We start from the raw sequence: 17925 nt of genomic DNA on the forward strand, positions 1-17925 counted from the left end.
GGGAATTCGATTGCTCTTGAGTAGTCACTTCCCCGAGCTGGGCGAGCCATATGCAGCATCACCAGCTCCCCGAGGTTCCCTCGCAAGGGTCAGACGAGGCTCCCGAGCCCGGTCGCCCCAGTCTCTGGGAGTCCTGGGTCTTCACTGGACGAGGCTCTCGGCCCGCGGAATTCTGGGAGTGGTAGTTTTCTTCCTCCTGGTTCCTTCCAGGTACACTGGTGGCTAAGACTCGTAGGACTACGATTTCCAGACGCCCGAGCGAGTCTCAGGTCACGTGGCCGGCAAGGCCGTTGGGCGGGGGCCTGGCCGGTGCTCCGCAGCTGTCTGTGACACCCGGAGCTCGCGGGCCGCTTCGGCCCCCAGAGAGCCCGGCATGGTACGCGCGGGCGCCGTGGGGTCGCATCTCCCTGCGTCCGGCTTGGACATCTTTGGGGATCTGAGGAAGATGAACAAGCGCCAGGTAACGGAGTCCCGCGTGGGGGGCGCGTCCGGAAGCCGCGACCGGCTGAGACAGCGGGGAGTCGGAGCTCCCGGATGGGGCTCCCGCAAGGACAGCGCCCCGCGACTGGGGCCGGTGGCGACCCGAGAATCCCGCCCTGGGCTCTCGGAGGCCCTGGGTTCAAATCCGCACAGACCCACGTGTGGGCACTTTCTTGCACAGACAAAAGCGCAGTTAGGGGAGCGTGGCCCGGAAGGGGAAGAGAATAGGAACCCCGTCCTTTGGAGGTCGTGTGGTTGAGAAAGCGGGGAGAGATGACTCTACCGCGAGTGACAGCCTTCTGCACGTATTTGAAGGGCCGTCCCGTGGAAAAGGGAACAGATTTCTCGGGGGGGTTTCTGAGGCCTGAGGTCCTGAAGGAGGCTGCCCGCGGATGGAAGTGGCAGAAAAGCAGGCAAAAGGGGAGAACTTCCTAGCGATGGGAGCTGTCCAGTAATGCCTCCCGACGCAGTTTCTTCCCATCCCTGGGAGTGTTTTCCCGGCCAGGCGTTGGGACTAAATAAAACTCCTCGTGCGGGAGAGCTCACTGGTGGTGCTCCATCATTGTGGACTGAATCAGTGTTCCAAAAGGGATTCCAGATGTCTTCTCTAACTTCATTCTTGGATTCCGTGGTCTGGCAGCACCTTGAATATCGGAGGCAGCTGGCGTGGGGTCTTTGGGCGACTGGAGTTGATTTCTCACCCCTCTGGGAGAGGGCCTCGGAAGAAGACTTCCTTTATGCCTCCCCTTAGCCCGACCCCGTCCCCCTCTCTCTTTTTTTTCCGAGTAGAATTTCAGACTAGTGCAGTAGCGTGGGGGAATTTGGCGACTTGAATCTCATGAACTGTGTTGAGAACCTGGTTGCTTCTAGGTGTGCATGTCAGTTGAGCTCCTGGGAATTTCTGTGATTAAGATGAGTTGTGGCAGAGATTATCACTAGCTGGAAAAACCAACAGCTAATGCCCTGAACATTGATGTGGTTTACAAGAAAATCCTCCAGGAAGTAGAGCTTTACTTAAAAAATCTAGACTTAATTGGGTAGGTTTTAAAAATGTCTCTAAAATTGGTACCGATTACCGACTGCAGACCATCAGTGAACGCCTTCTGGTGAATCTGTCAATCGCTAAGCCAGTTTGCCTTTTGAAAGCTCTGTATATTCCCACTCTCAGTGATAAGGCCCGTTAGTAGCTGGTTGCATTGTCTGTATTTTGCTAGTCTTCTAATTAAAATTCAGAAGCTCAAATCTGCTGCCTCCTTGTCCTTTTTTTTTTTTTTAAAGCTTTGTCCTTTTGCTTTTTTCTTTTTCCCTCCACAATAGCATCCTGTGACACCTTGTCAGGCATGCTCGCTCCACCAGTCTTGGAAGAGGGGCCTCCTTTTTCTGCTGCCCTTGCTTACAGTTAATTAAGGAAAGAGCCACATGCAAAAACAAGGACTCTTTGTTTCTGCAGTGAGAAAGAGAGGAAGAAAAACAGCCACTGGCATTTCTGCTGCTCTGTCAGCCACAATATCTGGTCTGAAACGTTTGTTTAAAACCCGTAGACATTGGCTATTTTATCTTTGCTTGACAAAGACTGTGAGCTTGCTTCTAAACTCTGCTGGGATGATTAAGTGCCAAGCATACAGAGTTGGTAGGCAAAGATGAACAATAAGAAAAGGCACCAGTGAAATGTGGGGTGTATGTTTCCAATCAGCTTGTCAGTAGTTCCATCAAAATTACATTTTCTAGATTCCAGGATTTCAGTCCTAGACTTAGATACTAGGTCCCTTAAAGATAGGGTGCTGGAAGGGTGATGTGTGGTTTTGCAGTTAGCTTGATTGTTAGGTTTCTATATAATTGGCTATCTCTTGAGCAAATGTCTTGCTCAGAGAAGTTTTTTTTTTTAGGAATTGATTTTATTTCCTCTCAATGAATTTTTCAAGCATAGAAAATCATACTGGAAAATATATTCTCAGTACGTGGTCTTTATTAGATAAGTGGCAATATTGTATAATTTTCTTTTCTCAGGGTGGAGCCCGATGGTTTGAAAACGTGTATAAAGATGGCAGTCTCTACAGAAAACCATGCCTTGGGGCTTTCCTAATCAGAGCTGCAGATCATAATGGAACAACAGTTCTTTACTAAATCCTTTAGGTCAAGCAGAGCAGGTGGCGAAGTTTTTGAACGTGAACGCCAGTGAACAACTTCTGCTTCAGGCTGATGTGGCTAGCAAGGCTGATTTTACCTTAAGCAACCGTTTAACATATTATAGCCCAACACTTGAACAATGTCCGTTTAGCACTCCAGTTTCCTTTTTTGCTCTCCTGGGAATTTAATTTAATTTGATAATTTGCTATTGACACTTAAGCCAAGGAGTTAAAAAAAATGGTATGTAACTTTAATTTTGAATTACATTTATTATCCTATTTTCATTTATTACATCGAAATAAGTTATTTTAATGCACCTTTTGTCCCCACTTTTGTAACCTTCACGATTACCTCAAATTACATACTTGCACACAGTTGTAATTTTAGCAAGAGACAGTTTTGAGCTTTGCTTTTCTTTCCTTCCTATCATATCAGAATGTTTTCATGTTTTGTCACACTCTTCAAAATGTTTATTTTAACGGCCTCTATCTTGTCAAATTGCTCTTCCTTTAAATACTTCCCTACCCCCTCCCAGATTTTGAAATTAATCTATGCTCATCATAGGAATTTTAAAGAATAGAGAGTACTTTAAAGTAGTTTAAATAAGACAGTCCCATCATTCATAATTCCACCATGCTAAGATAGACTCTTAGCATCTTGGGGGATCTCCTTGTGTTTGCTTTATAAACTGTTAAACAGTTTGTGGAGATCCTACTGCAGCCTACATTTTTCACTCAATATGTCTTGAGTGTTTGGTCCTGCCATTAAAGTTCTTTATTCATTGTTTCCAATAGTGCAGTAATTTGCCGTTATTTACTCAGTCATTTCTCTGTTGTTGCTCATTTATTTCCCTTTCCCTTTAAAAATAAGACTGTGATAAGTATCTTTGGGCCATAATTCCCTATCTGCCTTTAGGTTTAAACTGAATTCCTAGAAGTAGGGTTACTGGGCCAAGAGCAACCTCTTGATACTAATGCTTGACACTAAATTGCTTTCAGAATGGTTATATCAACTAGCATCCCCACCACTTGAATATATGCTTGCCACGCTCTGAGTATTAGCATTAAAACACACACACACACACACACACACACACACACACACACACACACACACACACCTTTACATTTACTAGGCCGAAAAGGGGCAAGGGGGAGGCAGGATTTGGTTTAAACACTTTGTGTTTATTCGCCACTTGTGTTTCTTCTTTGGAATATTAATAGTTTTAAGCTTGTACTTCTTTTTTGTTGTTGCGATTTTAGTGTTTTTCTTACTACTAGTTTATATGTGCCCACCGTGTATTTCTCACTATTTATTCAACAAACTGAATACTTACTTTTTCCCAGGCCTGTGTTGAACACTGGGGACACAGCTGTGAACAAGGCTGAAATGATCCTTGCCTTTGTGGAACTTACAGTTTAGTGTGAAAGATGCATTAAATAATTATATGCATAATTATCAAGGTGATGGATGGTATAAAGAAATACAGGATGCAGTGAGAATATATAGCAGGAGGACACAGGCTGGTCTATAGCAGAGGTTGGCAAACTCCAGCCCACTGCCCGTTTTTATAAATAAAGTTTTATTGGAATTCGGCCATGTTCATTCTTTTACGTATTGTCTGTAGCTGCCTTCCCACTACAATGGTAGAGTTGAGTCATTTCAACAGAGATGATAAGGCCCATAAACCTAAAATATGTATTACCTGGGCCTTTACAGAAAAAGTTTGCTGACTCCTGGTCTAATAGGTCAGGGAGGGCTTCCCTTGGGAACTGATGTTTAAAGTAGGACTTAAAGGTGAGTGAGTGTTAGGTGTGCTAAGGAGAGCCTCCTGGGCCGCGACAGTAGGCGGTGAAGGTCCTGGAGTGGAAAGGAGCGTGTGCTTTCTGAATCACTGACAGAGCCCGCCAGTGGAGCTGGAGTGCAGTGAGCTTTACTAGCTGACACTGGAGAGGAGAAGCCATATATCAGACAGGGACTTAGAGATCATATTCACGCATGGAGTGTGGGATGCAATCAAAGAGCCTTATGCAGGGCATAGAGATGACCCGATGACCAGAGGTGCATTTGAAAACCAGTGCTGAGTGTAGCGTGGAGCACGCGTCGGAAGATGCACGCGTGGACATCGGGAGCCTGGTTAGGAGGCTCTCGCAGTGTCCGACGGGCTGTGCTGGTGACTTAGATGAGCGTGGTGGCAATGGGAATAGAAGGAACTGAACAAATGCCAGACATATTTAGAAGATAGAGAGGACAGAACGAATGGGTGGGGGGTGACTGCAGACAGCTGGGTGGATGGGAATGCCATGTATTGAGATGAGATCACGAGCACTGAAGCGTTTTTGCAGAAGATAAGTTCAGTTTTGACCGTGTTGGTTGGAGCTGCCTTTACAGACATCCGAGTGAGACTGTCAGGGAGGCAGTTGGAAATCTCAGTATTGGGAGCAGTTAGCATGATGGTGCTAGTGCCGGCATTTGAAGGTCCAGTTAGAGGAGGAGGAACTGGCAGGAAGATTAGAAAGAAAGTGGTCGGAGGGTGGACAGTGTGCCATCCAGGAAGCCAGGGGCGGAGAGCTTGTAGAAGTGATCATCTGTGTTGACAGCTGCCAAAAGGTCAGCAAGGTGAGGACTGACAGTTGTCCGTTGGGTTTAGTGAGCATGTGACTGGGTGTGTAGGCTGAGGGGTGACTGTAGATGGAGAGGAAGGGGAGAAGCCTGGGGTAGAAGTTCCTGAGGTTTGGCTGTGAAGAGAGAGTGTAGAAGCCTTACGGAGGATGTGAGGTGGAAGGAGGACTGGAGGTGGGAGAGACTGAAGCCCGGGGGAGGGAGAAGGTATAGAACAGTGGTCCTGCCTCTGTGCATCAGGACCACCTGCGAGCCGTTTGAGAAACAGGGATGCCAGCACCCCTCCCCTCCCATTGGTTCCATCGGTCTTGGATGGAGACCAGATATACAGTGTTCCAAAGGCTCCGCAGGTGATTCTAACGTGCAGCCAAGGTTGAGAACCAATGGTAGAGAACAGCAGTTCTCAAACTGTGGTCCCTGGACCAGCAGCTTCAGGACCACCTGGGAACTTGTTTGAAATGCAAATTCTCAGGCCCCACGTGGGGATGCTAGTGCACACTGAAGTTTGAGAACAGCTGCTGTAAAGGCTGGTCTACACTTTCAGAAGTCAGAACCGTGTAAATCCACCTGCCACATGACTCCTGGGCCTGAGTGTCTTCAGCCCCCATTTCTCCAGGCCTTGTGCATTTTTAAGACTATTTAAAACTATATTTAAACTGTGCTTAACACTGTATTTTAAACTGTATTCGATCCTCAAGAAGAGTCCATAACCCTGCATTCTGTCTCAGTTAAAATGGATATTTGAGGAAAACAGTACTGTCCAGAGCCATGTGATCTGAGTCCTAGCTCCTAACTCACTTCCAGAGGATATTCTGGAAAGCTGGCAGGTAGTTAAGATGGGATCTAACCTACCTAAACTCACTTGCTCTGAAACACCACTAAAACTATATGTAGTAAAGGGATTTTAAAAAGTCATCAGTTACTCCAAGATAGGAAGCCCAGAAAGGGAAACAAGAGCAATCAAATACTAGAAGCTGGAAAACAGAAGAGTGGCAGCTGACAGCTGGAAGCAGCAGTGGGGGGACGCGGGGGGGACCTGGAGGGATACGTCTCCACTGCTTACGCTGCAGGCGCCTCCAGGACTCAAGGACTGGCAGTTCCAGGTGTCTCCAGAATGCGTGGGAGGGGTGAAGGGGAGGTGGGGCTAAAATGAATGAGATGGGCGGAAATGCTGAGAAGCAGTTAGAGCCCAAGCTGTCCTCTCCGACTCTACTCAGAGGTTTCCCCTCGCGGGTGGAGGTCTGGAAGCTTCTTCTCTGGAGGGGTAGACAGAAGGTCTTGGAGTAAGGCGGCTGCCAGGCCTCATGGGGGCTGCACGCTGCATGCCGAGGGTGGAGAGACGGAAGTGGGTGGTGGAGGCCAGAGTCCGGCCGTGTAGGTGAACACACAGGCCAGAAGAGCAGGCTCACCTGCCTGGGTGGAGGGGCTACTTGAGCTAGAGACGTGGTGGGGGATTGAGTAGTTTCAGGGCCAGGTATGCTGCTGAGAGTGGACGGTTCAGGTGGAGGGAGAGGGTCATTGGAGGCGAGGAGGCCCAGGAATTGAGACACCAGAGTGTTGGGTGGGCCATCCACGCTCTTCAGATCACCCAGAGCAAGTGCAGGAGGCAGGCCGAGGCAGGTGCCACAGTCGGAGCTGTCCTGGGGCACAGTGAGGGCGGGCAGCCCTGTGGGCCCTCCGTGGTCTCCGGTGGAGCGAGGGCGGCTTAGAACTAGATGCGGACTCGGGTGGCCTTCCTGCCGTGTTCTTAACCAAATGTTTGATGCTCATTTAAAACATTTATGAAAACCCTAAACATCTAGGTGTTTACAGTTTCTGTTCACTTTTGAATTGTAATTTCCGATGCAGAATAACCTTGTGTAGGACAGAGCGCTGTAAGACTAGGATTCTGCACCCTCATTTGGGACCCTTCTGGCCGTGGGACTGAGGAGTTCTGGGTGAGCTGTGGGCATGTCGGGGCTCTCAGGTTAGACCTCCGCCCTCTGCACTAGAGCGGGAGGCCAAGCCATAGAACCTGAGTGGTGGGTCCCCTCAGGGTTGAAGGTTCTGGGGGATTCTGGAGAGGTAAGAAGAGTCGTACAGAGGCCTTAACAAAGCAGGTCCCACAGATTACTCTGGTTTTTAATTTTTTTCCTTTTCTCTCATGGAAGGAGAGAAGATACATGGGCATTCCATGGTCAGAAGTTGAAATTCTACCTAATTTTGTAGCTTGTGTGAACTAGTTTCATGTCCTAAAATAACAGCTTTTTTTTTTTTTTTAAAACAAGCTTCGGGTTAGTGAATATTCTGTCACCGGTTCTTACTTTTGGTTTGGCCTTTTTCATTCCAGCTCTATTACCAGGTCTTAAACTTCGCCATGATTGTGTCTTCTGCGCTCATGATCTGGAAAGGCCTGATCGTCCTCACTGGCAGCGAGAGTCCCATCGTTGTGGTGCTGAGGTGGGTCCTGCCAGCCGTCCTACTGCTGCCCAGGACCCAGGAGCAGCATGGACAACCCAAACTCGGTGTTTTAATTGGATAAAGTTTTAGAGTTTTCTTTCTTGATATCTGTTTTGAGAAGGTTTCTTTTTTTTTTTGGCTTTTGTTGAAAAATCTTTTTCAATAGACAGTTGAGGCCTTTCATCATGTTGATGCTTGTGGTCCAGTGCAGTGTGATTCACTTTCATGTTTTAATGTTTTAATCCATGTTAAATGACATTTTAATAAGATAGTAATAATGCATTATTTGTGTACACATTGATTTTTAAACATAACTAATTTAAAGCTCTTACTTGGTTCTCTTTGTCCCACGTGGGCAGGGAGTCTGTGCCCAGCATGGTGTCTGGTGTTTGCTTAGGTTTCTTCAGCAGCGCTGTGGTAGCTGACGCCTCTCTTCTCAAGACTCTCAAGACTTTTACTCTTAGAAAGCACAGCGTATTCATCTTAGAACAGTTTATACTTTAACTTCCCAGAGCCATGAAGTCATCCAAGGGGAAAAACTTAACAATCAACTTGAAATTAAATAGCGTGTTTGTGAGCCCTTAGGTGCTTGGAGATGTTCTGCTCACGGTGCCTTAGATCGCTGAGTCTCCCTGCAGGGGGAGTGGAGCCCTGTTGTTCCACAGGGGGAGCAGCGGGCTGGAGCAGTGACGCGGGCAGGGTCACCGCTGGCCAGAGCAGGAGAACCAGCACGCAGGCTTCTTGGCCCCCAAGCCAGTGCCCTTTCCCTCCTCTGGGCCCCGCTGTCACGTGATGGGGCAACAGCTCTGGCCTGGGCTTCACCAGGCCACCCTTCTGTGGCTGGCCAAGGGGCCTGCTTCTAGAGATGCAGCATTTTCATAAACTTAGGAGCCTGGGATGGCATGGTTCACACACAGAGCTGAGGGGGCCTCTAGTTCACTGGTGTTTACACTGTGCTCCAGGGGTGCCCTAGGGTCCAGGTGGATGGGTTAGGAGGGAAAAGGTGACCAAGCTCACGGACTATAGACACCTTAGCCTTGCTTCGGTTGTGACAGCTCCACTTTTATGTACTTTATGTGACTATATTTTACCTGGTAAGATTTCATTTGAAGGAAGGATTTTAAGACTTTTGAAAAAAAGAAAAAGTTAAGCCCCTCAAATTGAGATGGGCCCAACAAATATGGAAGCTGAGGTCCAACAAGGCCAAGTCGCCCGCATCTCACAGTTACTTTCGGCAGAGCCAGAACTCGGTCCGAGGTGTTCCAGCCCTTCTTCAATCACACAGACACACTTGCGTGCAGAGATTATTGTGAAATTGCAGTACATGGGGACTTTTTTTTTTTTTAAAGCATCCTTTACAATTCTAAAGCAATTTGGTTTGTCAGCATAAACTGTTGACATCACGAGGGATGTGTGACCTTGGGGAACACTGACCTTGGGGGAATACCTGGCCCTTGAGGAAAGCAAGTGTAAGTTGTCATTAGTGAAACATTTCAAAGGACTGCCTTCCTAATGGGGCACGATAGTGACTCTTGCTGCCAAACTTCAGTGTACTCATCCTGCCTTGTTCAGGGAGTTTTTTTTTTAACTGCTGTCCTTGTTATCACAGCCTGAGATGGTTTCTAGAAACTTCTTCCCACTGCGTGTCTTCAGGAATTTTGTCAAAGGAGTAAAGATGAAGCAGTAGATGAAGAAATTATCCTAAGCATTTTAGCCATCATTGGCTTTTACTTCAAAGAGTCCACATTTTTCTTAGTTCTTTTTCTACCTAATACAAACTGCAGAGTGACCCACTAGTGCCCTTTTCATACTCAAATCCAAGAAGAAATCGTTCCCTTTCTCACCATTATCACCTTGAGCCGTCAGAAGGAAATTGCTGTGGTTTGTTTTATATCAGAGACCTGCTTGACTGTTGATGAAAACGGATATTCTAAGTGGTATGTTTGTTGTATTCTTTATGGGTTGAAATATTCACCTGGTGTGAACATAATTCTGATGTGACTTTGTGTTTCTTTCCAGTGGCAGCATGGAGCCAGCCTTTCACAGGGGCGACCTTCTGTTCCTAACAAATTTCCGAGAAGACCCGATTAGAGCTGGTGAAATCGTTGTTTTTAAAGTCGAAGGCCGAGACATTCCAATAGTTCACAGAGTAATCAAAGTTCATGAAAAGTAAAGAGGCTTTACTTCTCTTTGGTTTTGTTTTGTAGACACAACTGTGGACAGTTTGAATGGTTGATTAGAAAGTAGCAGAAACACTGGATTATGTTCCTAGTTTTGCCATTTAGTAATTGGGTGACTTTGAACCTGCCACTTAACTGAGTCTGTAAGATGAGAATAATACTTTACCCACAGTAACTCACAGGGTGATTATGTGAATGAAATGAACTGATGTTTACTAAAGCACTTGAAAAACTTGAATTGCTGCACAATGTACGCTGGAATGTATTCTTGCAGAATATTAGTTATTTGAAGGAGTCTCAAAGAAAATCAAATCTCATGGTAATTGAGGATAATTTTCGTAAGAGAATTATCTTCTGAAATGCAGAAAGCTACCTGTTTCTCAGTGTCACTTTGGACAAACTGGCATTCTCAGCAGTAATATTAGCCCTGGATGAATAAAAATTCCTTTCCCCATCTCTTCCCATGATTTGATCATTGCATATCCTGCGTTAATTCTCCCCACCACAAATGGCTTTGCCTTTTCCTTAAATGCCAGTGACGACTTATTAAAACACTTCTTGGGAACCAGAAACAATGACTTCTAGCTCAAACGTATTAAGTTTCCATGAGAGAGTACAGTCACGTGATTAGTGAAAACGTTACGTATGTGGTTATTCATTTACCTTTATGCAGCTTAGTATAGCATTTTACCTGCATGAGTTATGGGATTAAAGTTAGGTATATATATTTGTATTTTTTAAATAATGGAGCATTGCTCATCCTCTGTGTGTGTGTGTGTTTGTGTTTGTGTCTGTGTGTCTAACTATTTGTACATTTCTGGTATGAGATTCTCATTCCATTCGCTGCTTCCAGGTATTCCCCAAAGATGTTTGATACTAAAAATATTCACTTCATTTTACTCTAAACATTAGAATGATGTTTCAGTTTGTGTTGCACTGGTATTGCACTAACATTACCTTGTTAGTAGTACTTGTTAACTTACTGATGAAGAAATATGCTCAGTCATGATGCGACAGAACTCTCACCTGATTTTATAACAATGTCCAAAGATGGGAAATTGTGCATTTCCTGTAGAGCTGCACTAGCCAATGAGTTTGCCACCAGCAATATATGGTTACTGAGCACTTGAAATGTAACTAGTGTGAAATATACACAAGGTTTCAAAGACTTAGTACCAAAAAAAGACAGAGAATATCTCAATAATAATTTTAGATTGATTATATGTTGAAGGAATACTTTTGATATATTGAGTTAAATAAAATATATTATTAAAATAAAAAAACAAAGATGAGAAATTGTTCAAAGTTAAGGAAATAATGATGCTTTGCTGTAATTTTCGTGAATTGTGAGAGATGGCCCGTGTTTTTCTACTCTTAATTTATTTTATAACCATGGCTGCAAATCTGCTCGCTCTTTTGGGCGTGGTTTCAAATCTTTGTGGGCTTTTAATATTTTATCAAATTATTTAGTGCATTTTCTCATTTGTCTTATTGAAAAAAGACCCTCTTTATAGCTCTATAAGGCTATAATATTGTGTTTCTAGTATCAAGGCTGTGTAAGCACCACTTTACAATGTTTAAAATGAATCCCCCCTGTCTCTTTAACACAGTGGTTTTATGCTGTTTGTAATTCCTGTTTGTTTGCAAACTGGATTGTAATCCACTTTGCTCAGTGGTGAAGGAAATAAGGCATTATTTCCTTATAACACATCCCACATTTGGTAAGGAAAAATAAGCTTGAGGAGAGCTAAGAGCACATTTGTGTTTGAATTACCTTGTGCTCAAATCTGTGTAATCTGGGACCAAGTTCATGTGTCGAGTGAAGAGGAATATAATCTGTGTTAACCAGTTGGTCCGTGGGGATGAAGAATGGATGGAAACAGATGCTGGAGCTAAGCATTGCCTTCCTGGTGCCCTTGTGCTTCGCCATGCTTTTTGGTTATCAGGGTAACTTAAGTGTTTTAGAATTTAAGTCTACAAAATTGTCATTAGATTTGTGCTTTAGTTGAATGGTTGTCTGCCAGCAAGCATCTTAGACCAAGAAAGATCAAGTTATCTTTGACTGCTTTTCTCAATGCCCATATCTGCCTGTGAAGTGTTGGCCAAGCTGATACTTTTCTAACGATGCTGTGCTGAAAATAATTTTTGAAAGGATATTGTTTTGCTTTCCAGAGATAATGGAGACATCAAATTTCTGACTAAAGGAGATAATAATGAAGTTGACGATAGAGGCTTGTACAAAGAAGGCCAGAACTGGCTCGAAAAGAAGGATGTGGTGGGGAGAGCCAGAGGGTGAGTGAGGATTAACTTTTAAGTTATACAGAAGATTCAGAAACCAGAAAAATATTTAGAAACAAAGAAACCAAGGTTAATAGAATTATACATTACAAAGATTATACGTCAGGAGAGTTGTAAGCAGTTATACTTTGTACTGTAAAGACTAAACAAAATTCAGAACTTCCTAAGGACCTGAAATCTAAAGCTGAATGCAAGTATGCTATCTATATCATGGGTTTAATTCTATGTTTGAAATAAATCCTCACCTAGAGATTATTTATAGATTTTAAATAACAATTATAAGAAATCCTTTCAGAAATAACTACTGTGTAACACTGTGATGAATATTCTAGGTATTCCTTGTACCTATATAGATGTGTGTATGCATATATAATTTTACATAGAAGAGTTTTATTTTTTCACCCAACAGAAAGTTGCAAATAGCTTTCTGTGTCAAATCTACACCTATATCTTTTTTTTTTTTTTTTTTTGGCGGTACGCGGGCCTCTCACTGTTGTGGCCTCTCCTGTTGTGGAGCACAGGCTCCGGACGCACAGGCTCAGCGGCCATGGCTCACGGGTCCAGCCGCTCCGCGGCACGTGGGATCTTCCCGGACCGGGGCACGAACCCGTGTCCCCTGCCTCGGCAGGCAGACTCTCAACCACTGTGCCACCAGGGAAGCCCTACACCTATATCTTTTTAAACGACTGCATAGTATTCCTCTGAGAATCATAACTGATTTCACTAGTCCTCTTTTGGTCAACATTTAGATTATCTCCTGGTTTTTACTACTAAGAAAAGTTCTGTGATAAAATTTTTAATACCCACCTTTGCATAATTGTTCCAGCCATGAGTTCTGCTTCTGATTGACACAGCAGAGAGTCTGTCCTGTTATTAAATACCAAAAAAGGAGATTCTCCCCATCCCTTGGTGACCCTTTTTATATTTAACCCTTTCTAGAAATGTCTCCTTTTATTGAAATCCTACCAGCTGTGTAAGGCTGGAGAACACCGGTGACCATTTTCTAAGATGCAGCTTTGTTCATCAGCTCGTAGTTTAAGGCCTCTTTCGACCCCTTTCCTCTCTCTGCTCACCTTTTAACCATTTCTCCTCTATTGCAATAATCCCACCTGGATAGCTGCAGGGAGATGACAGAGACCTGCAGCTGGTCAGTCCTGTATTTCTAGACACTCTGGTGAGAGGCTGTGTATAAGTGAGAGGTTGATGCTACTGATTTTAAAGCAGACTGGAGGGTACTAAGGGGGTGTTACCTTGTTTCCTATCAGTGACATGATTGACACTTGGGTCAAACTGATTCCATATTGACATTAATTTTGTCAGCATGATCATTGGCTGGTTTATCCTGGCTTATCCTCTCTGGGATCATAATCGTGTTTGGGTATAAATTACGGGATTCACATTTGTGTCCACTGCCCAACCGACTTCCTTGTTACATCTGAAAAGTGCTGTGCAACGAAAACGATGAGGATTCCTTCAGTTACAAACCATTGGGTTGCCAAAAAGTTTGTTCGGGTTCTCCCGTAAGATCTAAACCCGAACGAACTTTTTGGCCAATCCAGTAATTATTCAAGTGCTTTCAAAGCTCTCTCGCACAGCAGTTTATATATAGGCTATCTGAATCTTACATCTCTACTAAGAAAAATTAAGAACTCGATTTGCCCTTTCTGTTGTACAAGTGGCTCAACTAATTATTTTCATTCTGTTAGGGTGAAATGCAGCAAGTGAAGACAAGTAGCATCTCTAGATCCTAATTTGCCTTCTTAAAAAGTTGTCCTGGCTGTTAGCGCTAATGCTTTTTACTAATAAAACCTTCTGAGACAGGAGTGAATATTGTTTTATGGCCCCAATCAGTGTTGTTCCCAAGGAAGACTTTTTCCTATGCTGATTTATAATGTTTTCAAGTATTGCTATCATTATATTACAAACACTTTTTACACTTCTGGCTTTTTATCCCACAATTTAGGTTTTTACCATATGTTGGTATGGTCACCATAATAATGAACGACTATCCAAAATTCAAGGTAGGAATTTATGTGTACGTCTTTACTTTTTAAGAAAATATTGGCGCTTTTACACATGCAACTGTAAAGATGCAGTCTGTTAAGAATGTTTTGCTAGCTAATTCTTCTGCAGAGTATTTGTAGTTAATGACAAATTAATATACTCATTTAAATTATCAGTTTTAAATTATTGAAATTAATTATTGAAAGTAAGTACTTCCACCTTTTATGTTTATATAGTGTGTTCTAAAATGGCACCTATATATTTTTTGCTTTTTATTATGGAAATCTTTAAACATACGAAAAAAGTCATACAATAAGCCCAGTAATGCTTATCTCCCAACTTCAACAAAAATAGTATCCATAAGTATATATATATATATTTTTTGCGGTACGCGGGCCTCTCACTGTTGTGGCCTCTCCCGTTGCGGAGCACAGGCTCCGGATGCGCAGGCTCAGCGGCCGTGGCTCACAGGCCCAGCTGCTCCACGGCATGTGGGATCTTCCTGGACCGGGGCACGAACCCGTGTCCCCTGCATCGGCAGGCGGACTCTCAACCGCTGCGCCACCAGGGAAGCCCCCATATTTTTTTTTAATCACTTGAAACACAGTAGGAAACCTACACATGAATGAGTAGTACATTAGCAGTGTTTGTTGGGTGTGTGATCCTTGGTCCATCAATATATTTGGGGGTTTTAACTGTTATGTGTTATTGAACAGCTCATTTTGAGAACAAAGCATGTGGAAGAGGTCATCTTTTGATCCTGTCCTCAGTCCAGTATTGGCCAGACTTTATCTGAATACATTTATAGACCAAATTTATTTGTAGTCCTCACGGTAATTTTCCACTGTGTTTTCTTTGCAGTACGCTCTTTTGGCTGTAATGGGTGCATATGTGTTACTAAAACGTGAATCCTAAAATGAAAGGCAATTCCTGGGACCAGACAGAAATAAATTCTGTTGAAAAAGAGAAAAGCTAATATATTTGCAATGTTCCACTTTCTGTATAAAAGGAAACAATGTGGAGACGTTTTTGTCTTGTTTGAATAAACGATTCATCAGTGAAGATTGTTTTCTTTTGTGGACTCTGATTTGAATGTGCTCAATCTCTCTGCTTCTCGTGGTAATCATTCTAAACCAAGCTTGAGGGTCTGCAGCACTTCAAGAATCAGGCAGGCCGTCTGTGGACCTGGCCTGCTAGTGGGATAATGTATAGTCCAAACGTGATATAGTTGTGACACCTGAGTTTCAAAAATAAAATTCTTCTCATAGCATTTCCACGGGAAACAGACAGGCCCTTAAAAGAAAATGATTTCTTATTTATTGAAGTGTAGTCTGATAAACGAATAAAACCTAAAACCTTTTTAGAAAGAAAGGTGTAATCTGCTTTGTTCTTGTGGCCTGGTGTATCTTGAGATGGTTGGATAAATTATTTGAAAAGTGTCTGATAAATTATGACAACAGTGCGTACTCCTTTGACAAACTGCACGAAGCACAGAAGGGTAGAAGGGCTGTGTCCTTTGTGCCCTCAGTCTCCCTCTCCATTTCCCAGGGATCTCCACTGTTACAGTTTAGTTTCGCTATCTTTGCACTGTACGCAGTCCTGAATATAAACTAGTCCCTCGTTAAACCATCTTTCAGGCCCTCGTGTCCCAGCTGCTGCCTTAGGTGCTAGGGATTCTGAGTCCCAGCCTGGATAGGGGTTCCAGTGTAGTAGAAGGAACAGGTGATCAACTGACGTGTGATTTCAGGAGGGACAGTTGCTGTGGGAAAGAAGCAGATAGAGGGTGCTTTTCACATGGGTCAGGGAAGACCTCTGAGGAGGGGACGTAGAGCAGAGTTAAAAGAAACGAGAGGAGGGGGCTTTCCTGGTGGTCCAGTGGTTAAGACTGTGCTTCCACTACAGGGGGCAAGGGTGGGGCAAGGGTTTGGCAAGGGTTCAATCCCTGGTTGGGGAACTAAGGGCCAAAGAAAAAAGAAAAAAATAGAAACACTCCCAGGGAACACTGGTGCTGCTGGTGCCCGGACCACACTGCAAAGTGTTAAGGGAATAAAAAGGAGGCCAGTGGTATTTTCAGATACTCTCTTCAGTTTTGCCAAAACATTCTTCACCGAACAATACGATGTTGACGTCCTTTTCAGTCAGAACTTAGAAATCTACCTCATTCTTTCAGGTTTGTTCAATTCTGATCTAACAATTTAGAATCCTGCCTGGTCGCTTAACCACCCATGGGCCTTGAGCATAACTTCCCTCAACCTCAACTGGAAGATGAGAACTGCTCTCACCTCCCTGTGTGTCCCCAGGAATTAGTAGATGATTCCTTAGCCCAATGCTGCCCATGTACGCAGTTTGCACTCAGTACATGTCACCCGTGGTTACGTGTGTTTTCCTCTTCGGCATAACCTGTGCCTTCACACACCTGTACAGTCACTTTGTGACTGAGCTGTGATTTGGGGAAGACCAGCAGGTGTGATCCGTGGCAGGCAGCCTGCCCTTTAATCCTTAGTCTCTGCTAAAATAGGCTATTGCAACAACAATGGACCTCACCCTGTTGACATCAGTGAAGTGAAAGAAAAATGTACAGGATGCTTTCTAAAAACATTATTCTCTGGTGCCCTTTAATAAACTCTTTAAGAAAAGTAGGTTTTTCGTCCCTGAACTAAAGGTGGAATTTCAAAATGTTGGGTCAAAACTTTATTATTTTATCATCTTTCTGGGGTTCTGTAGTTGGTTAATCTAAACGTTAAAAAGCTCCGTAATGTGGCTAAGCTTTTCGGTAATCCTTTGAACATGCCTGACATTCTGAAATAAACTTTACAAAGACAGGTAAGAACCCAGACACAGTTCAGCCAGTGCCATTTGATTGTGGCTTGTTAGAAAAAGTATGATCTCTTTTGGCCTTTTAGAGGCTACTGGTCTTTATCAAATGGAAATGATGGAAGTTAATGCTGGATCGATGTTCTTTTATCTGGAGTCTCAGTTGCAGCCTCGATGTCTGGAACGAGAACCAGGCCTGTATCTGGGCAGACAAAACTAGCACTGCGGTGTGGCAGTGGATTCACTGAGTAGAACCTCTTGCTGGGAGCTTCTGTATGCTTCTGGGACATACATTTCTCACGTGGTTGAGCAACTGCTTTTCCATTTCACGACAGCTTAGAAACCTCAAGGTGAAGGTGTCTGGTGGACACTGGCCAAGCAAGGATACCCACCGAGAAGGGAGAAGACCAAGTATAAAAAACAGTGGAAGGGGCTTCCCTGGTGGCGCAGTGGTTGAGAGTCTGCCTGCCGATGCAGGGGACACGGGTTCGTGCCCCGGTCCGGGAGGATCCCATATGCCGCGGAGCGGCTGGGCCCATGGGCCGTGGCCGCTGAGCCTGCGCGTCTGGAGCCTGTGCTCCGCAACGGGAGAGGCCACAACAGTGAGAGGCCCGCGTACCGCAAAAACAAACAAACAAACAAACAAAAAACAGTGGAAGGATTTCAAGACACCACCTAGTGGAGGGACAGACAGCCCATGTCTCAGCTCACAAAGGACTCAGTGATACACAAAGACACTTACACAGAAGCTAAATGGTGTTTGCTATTCTGTATTTTAAGATCGATTTAGGTTTCTATCAGAAACTGGAAATTTTCTACTGTGGAATTAAGCTTCAGTTTTTTAAAAAGGTTAGTGGTGGAACCTCTGATTTCCCAACCCACAGGTCTCAGTCCTGCCTTTTTCCCTTTGACAATGAATGTGTCAGTCCTATGCAGATGCTAGACACACACACACCCTGAA

The 17925-nt window shown here is 44.2% G+C and overlaps 1 protein-coding gene across 1 annotated transcript; it reads left to right on the top strand.

Moving 5' to 3' along the window:
* The first annotated feature begins 272 nt into the window (after nucleotides 1-272).
* On the top strand, nucleotides 273-15212 carry SEC11C (SEC11 homolog C, signal peptidase complex subunit). The gene is made up of 6 exons (XM_022584365.2): nucleotides 273-460; nucleotides 7559-7668; nucleotides 9688-9837; nucleotides 12021-12140; nucleotides 14110-14167; nucleotides 15012-15212. The coding sequence occupies exons 1-6, from the start codon at nucleotides 374-376 to the stop codon at nucleotides 15063-15065; spliced, it is 579 nt and encodes a 192-aa protein (XP_022440073.1). The 5' UTR covers nucleotides 273-373; the 3' UTR covers nucleotides 15066-15212.
* Nucleotides 15213-17925: the final 2713 nt, after the last annotated feature.

The sequence above is a fragment of the Delphinapterus leucas genome, chromosome 14 (genome assembly GCF_059928025.1).
Source record: "Delphinapterus leucas isolate spDelLeu-1000000601 "Yukka" chromosome 14, BTC_Dleu_Yukka2, whole genome shotgun sequence".
Taxonomy (NCBI): domain Eukaryota; kingdom Metazoa; phylum Chordata; class Mammalia; order Artiodactyla; family Monodontidae; genus Delphinapterus; species Delphinapterus leucas.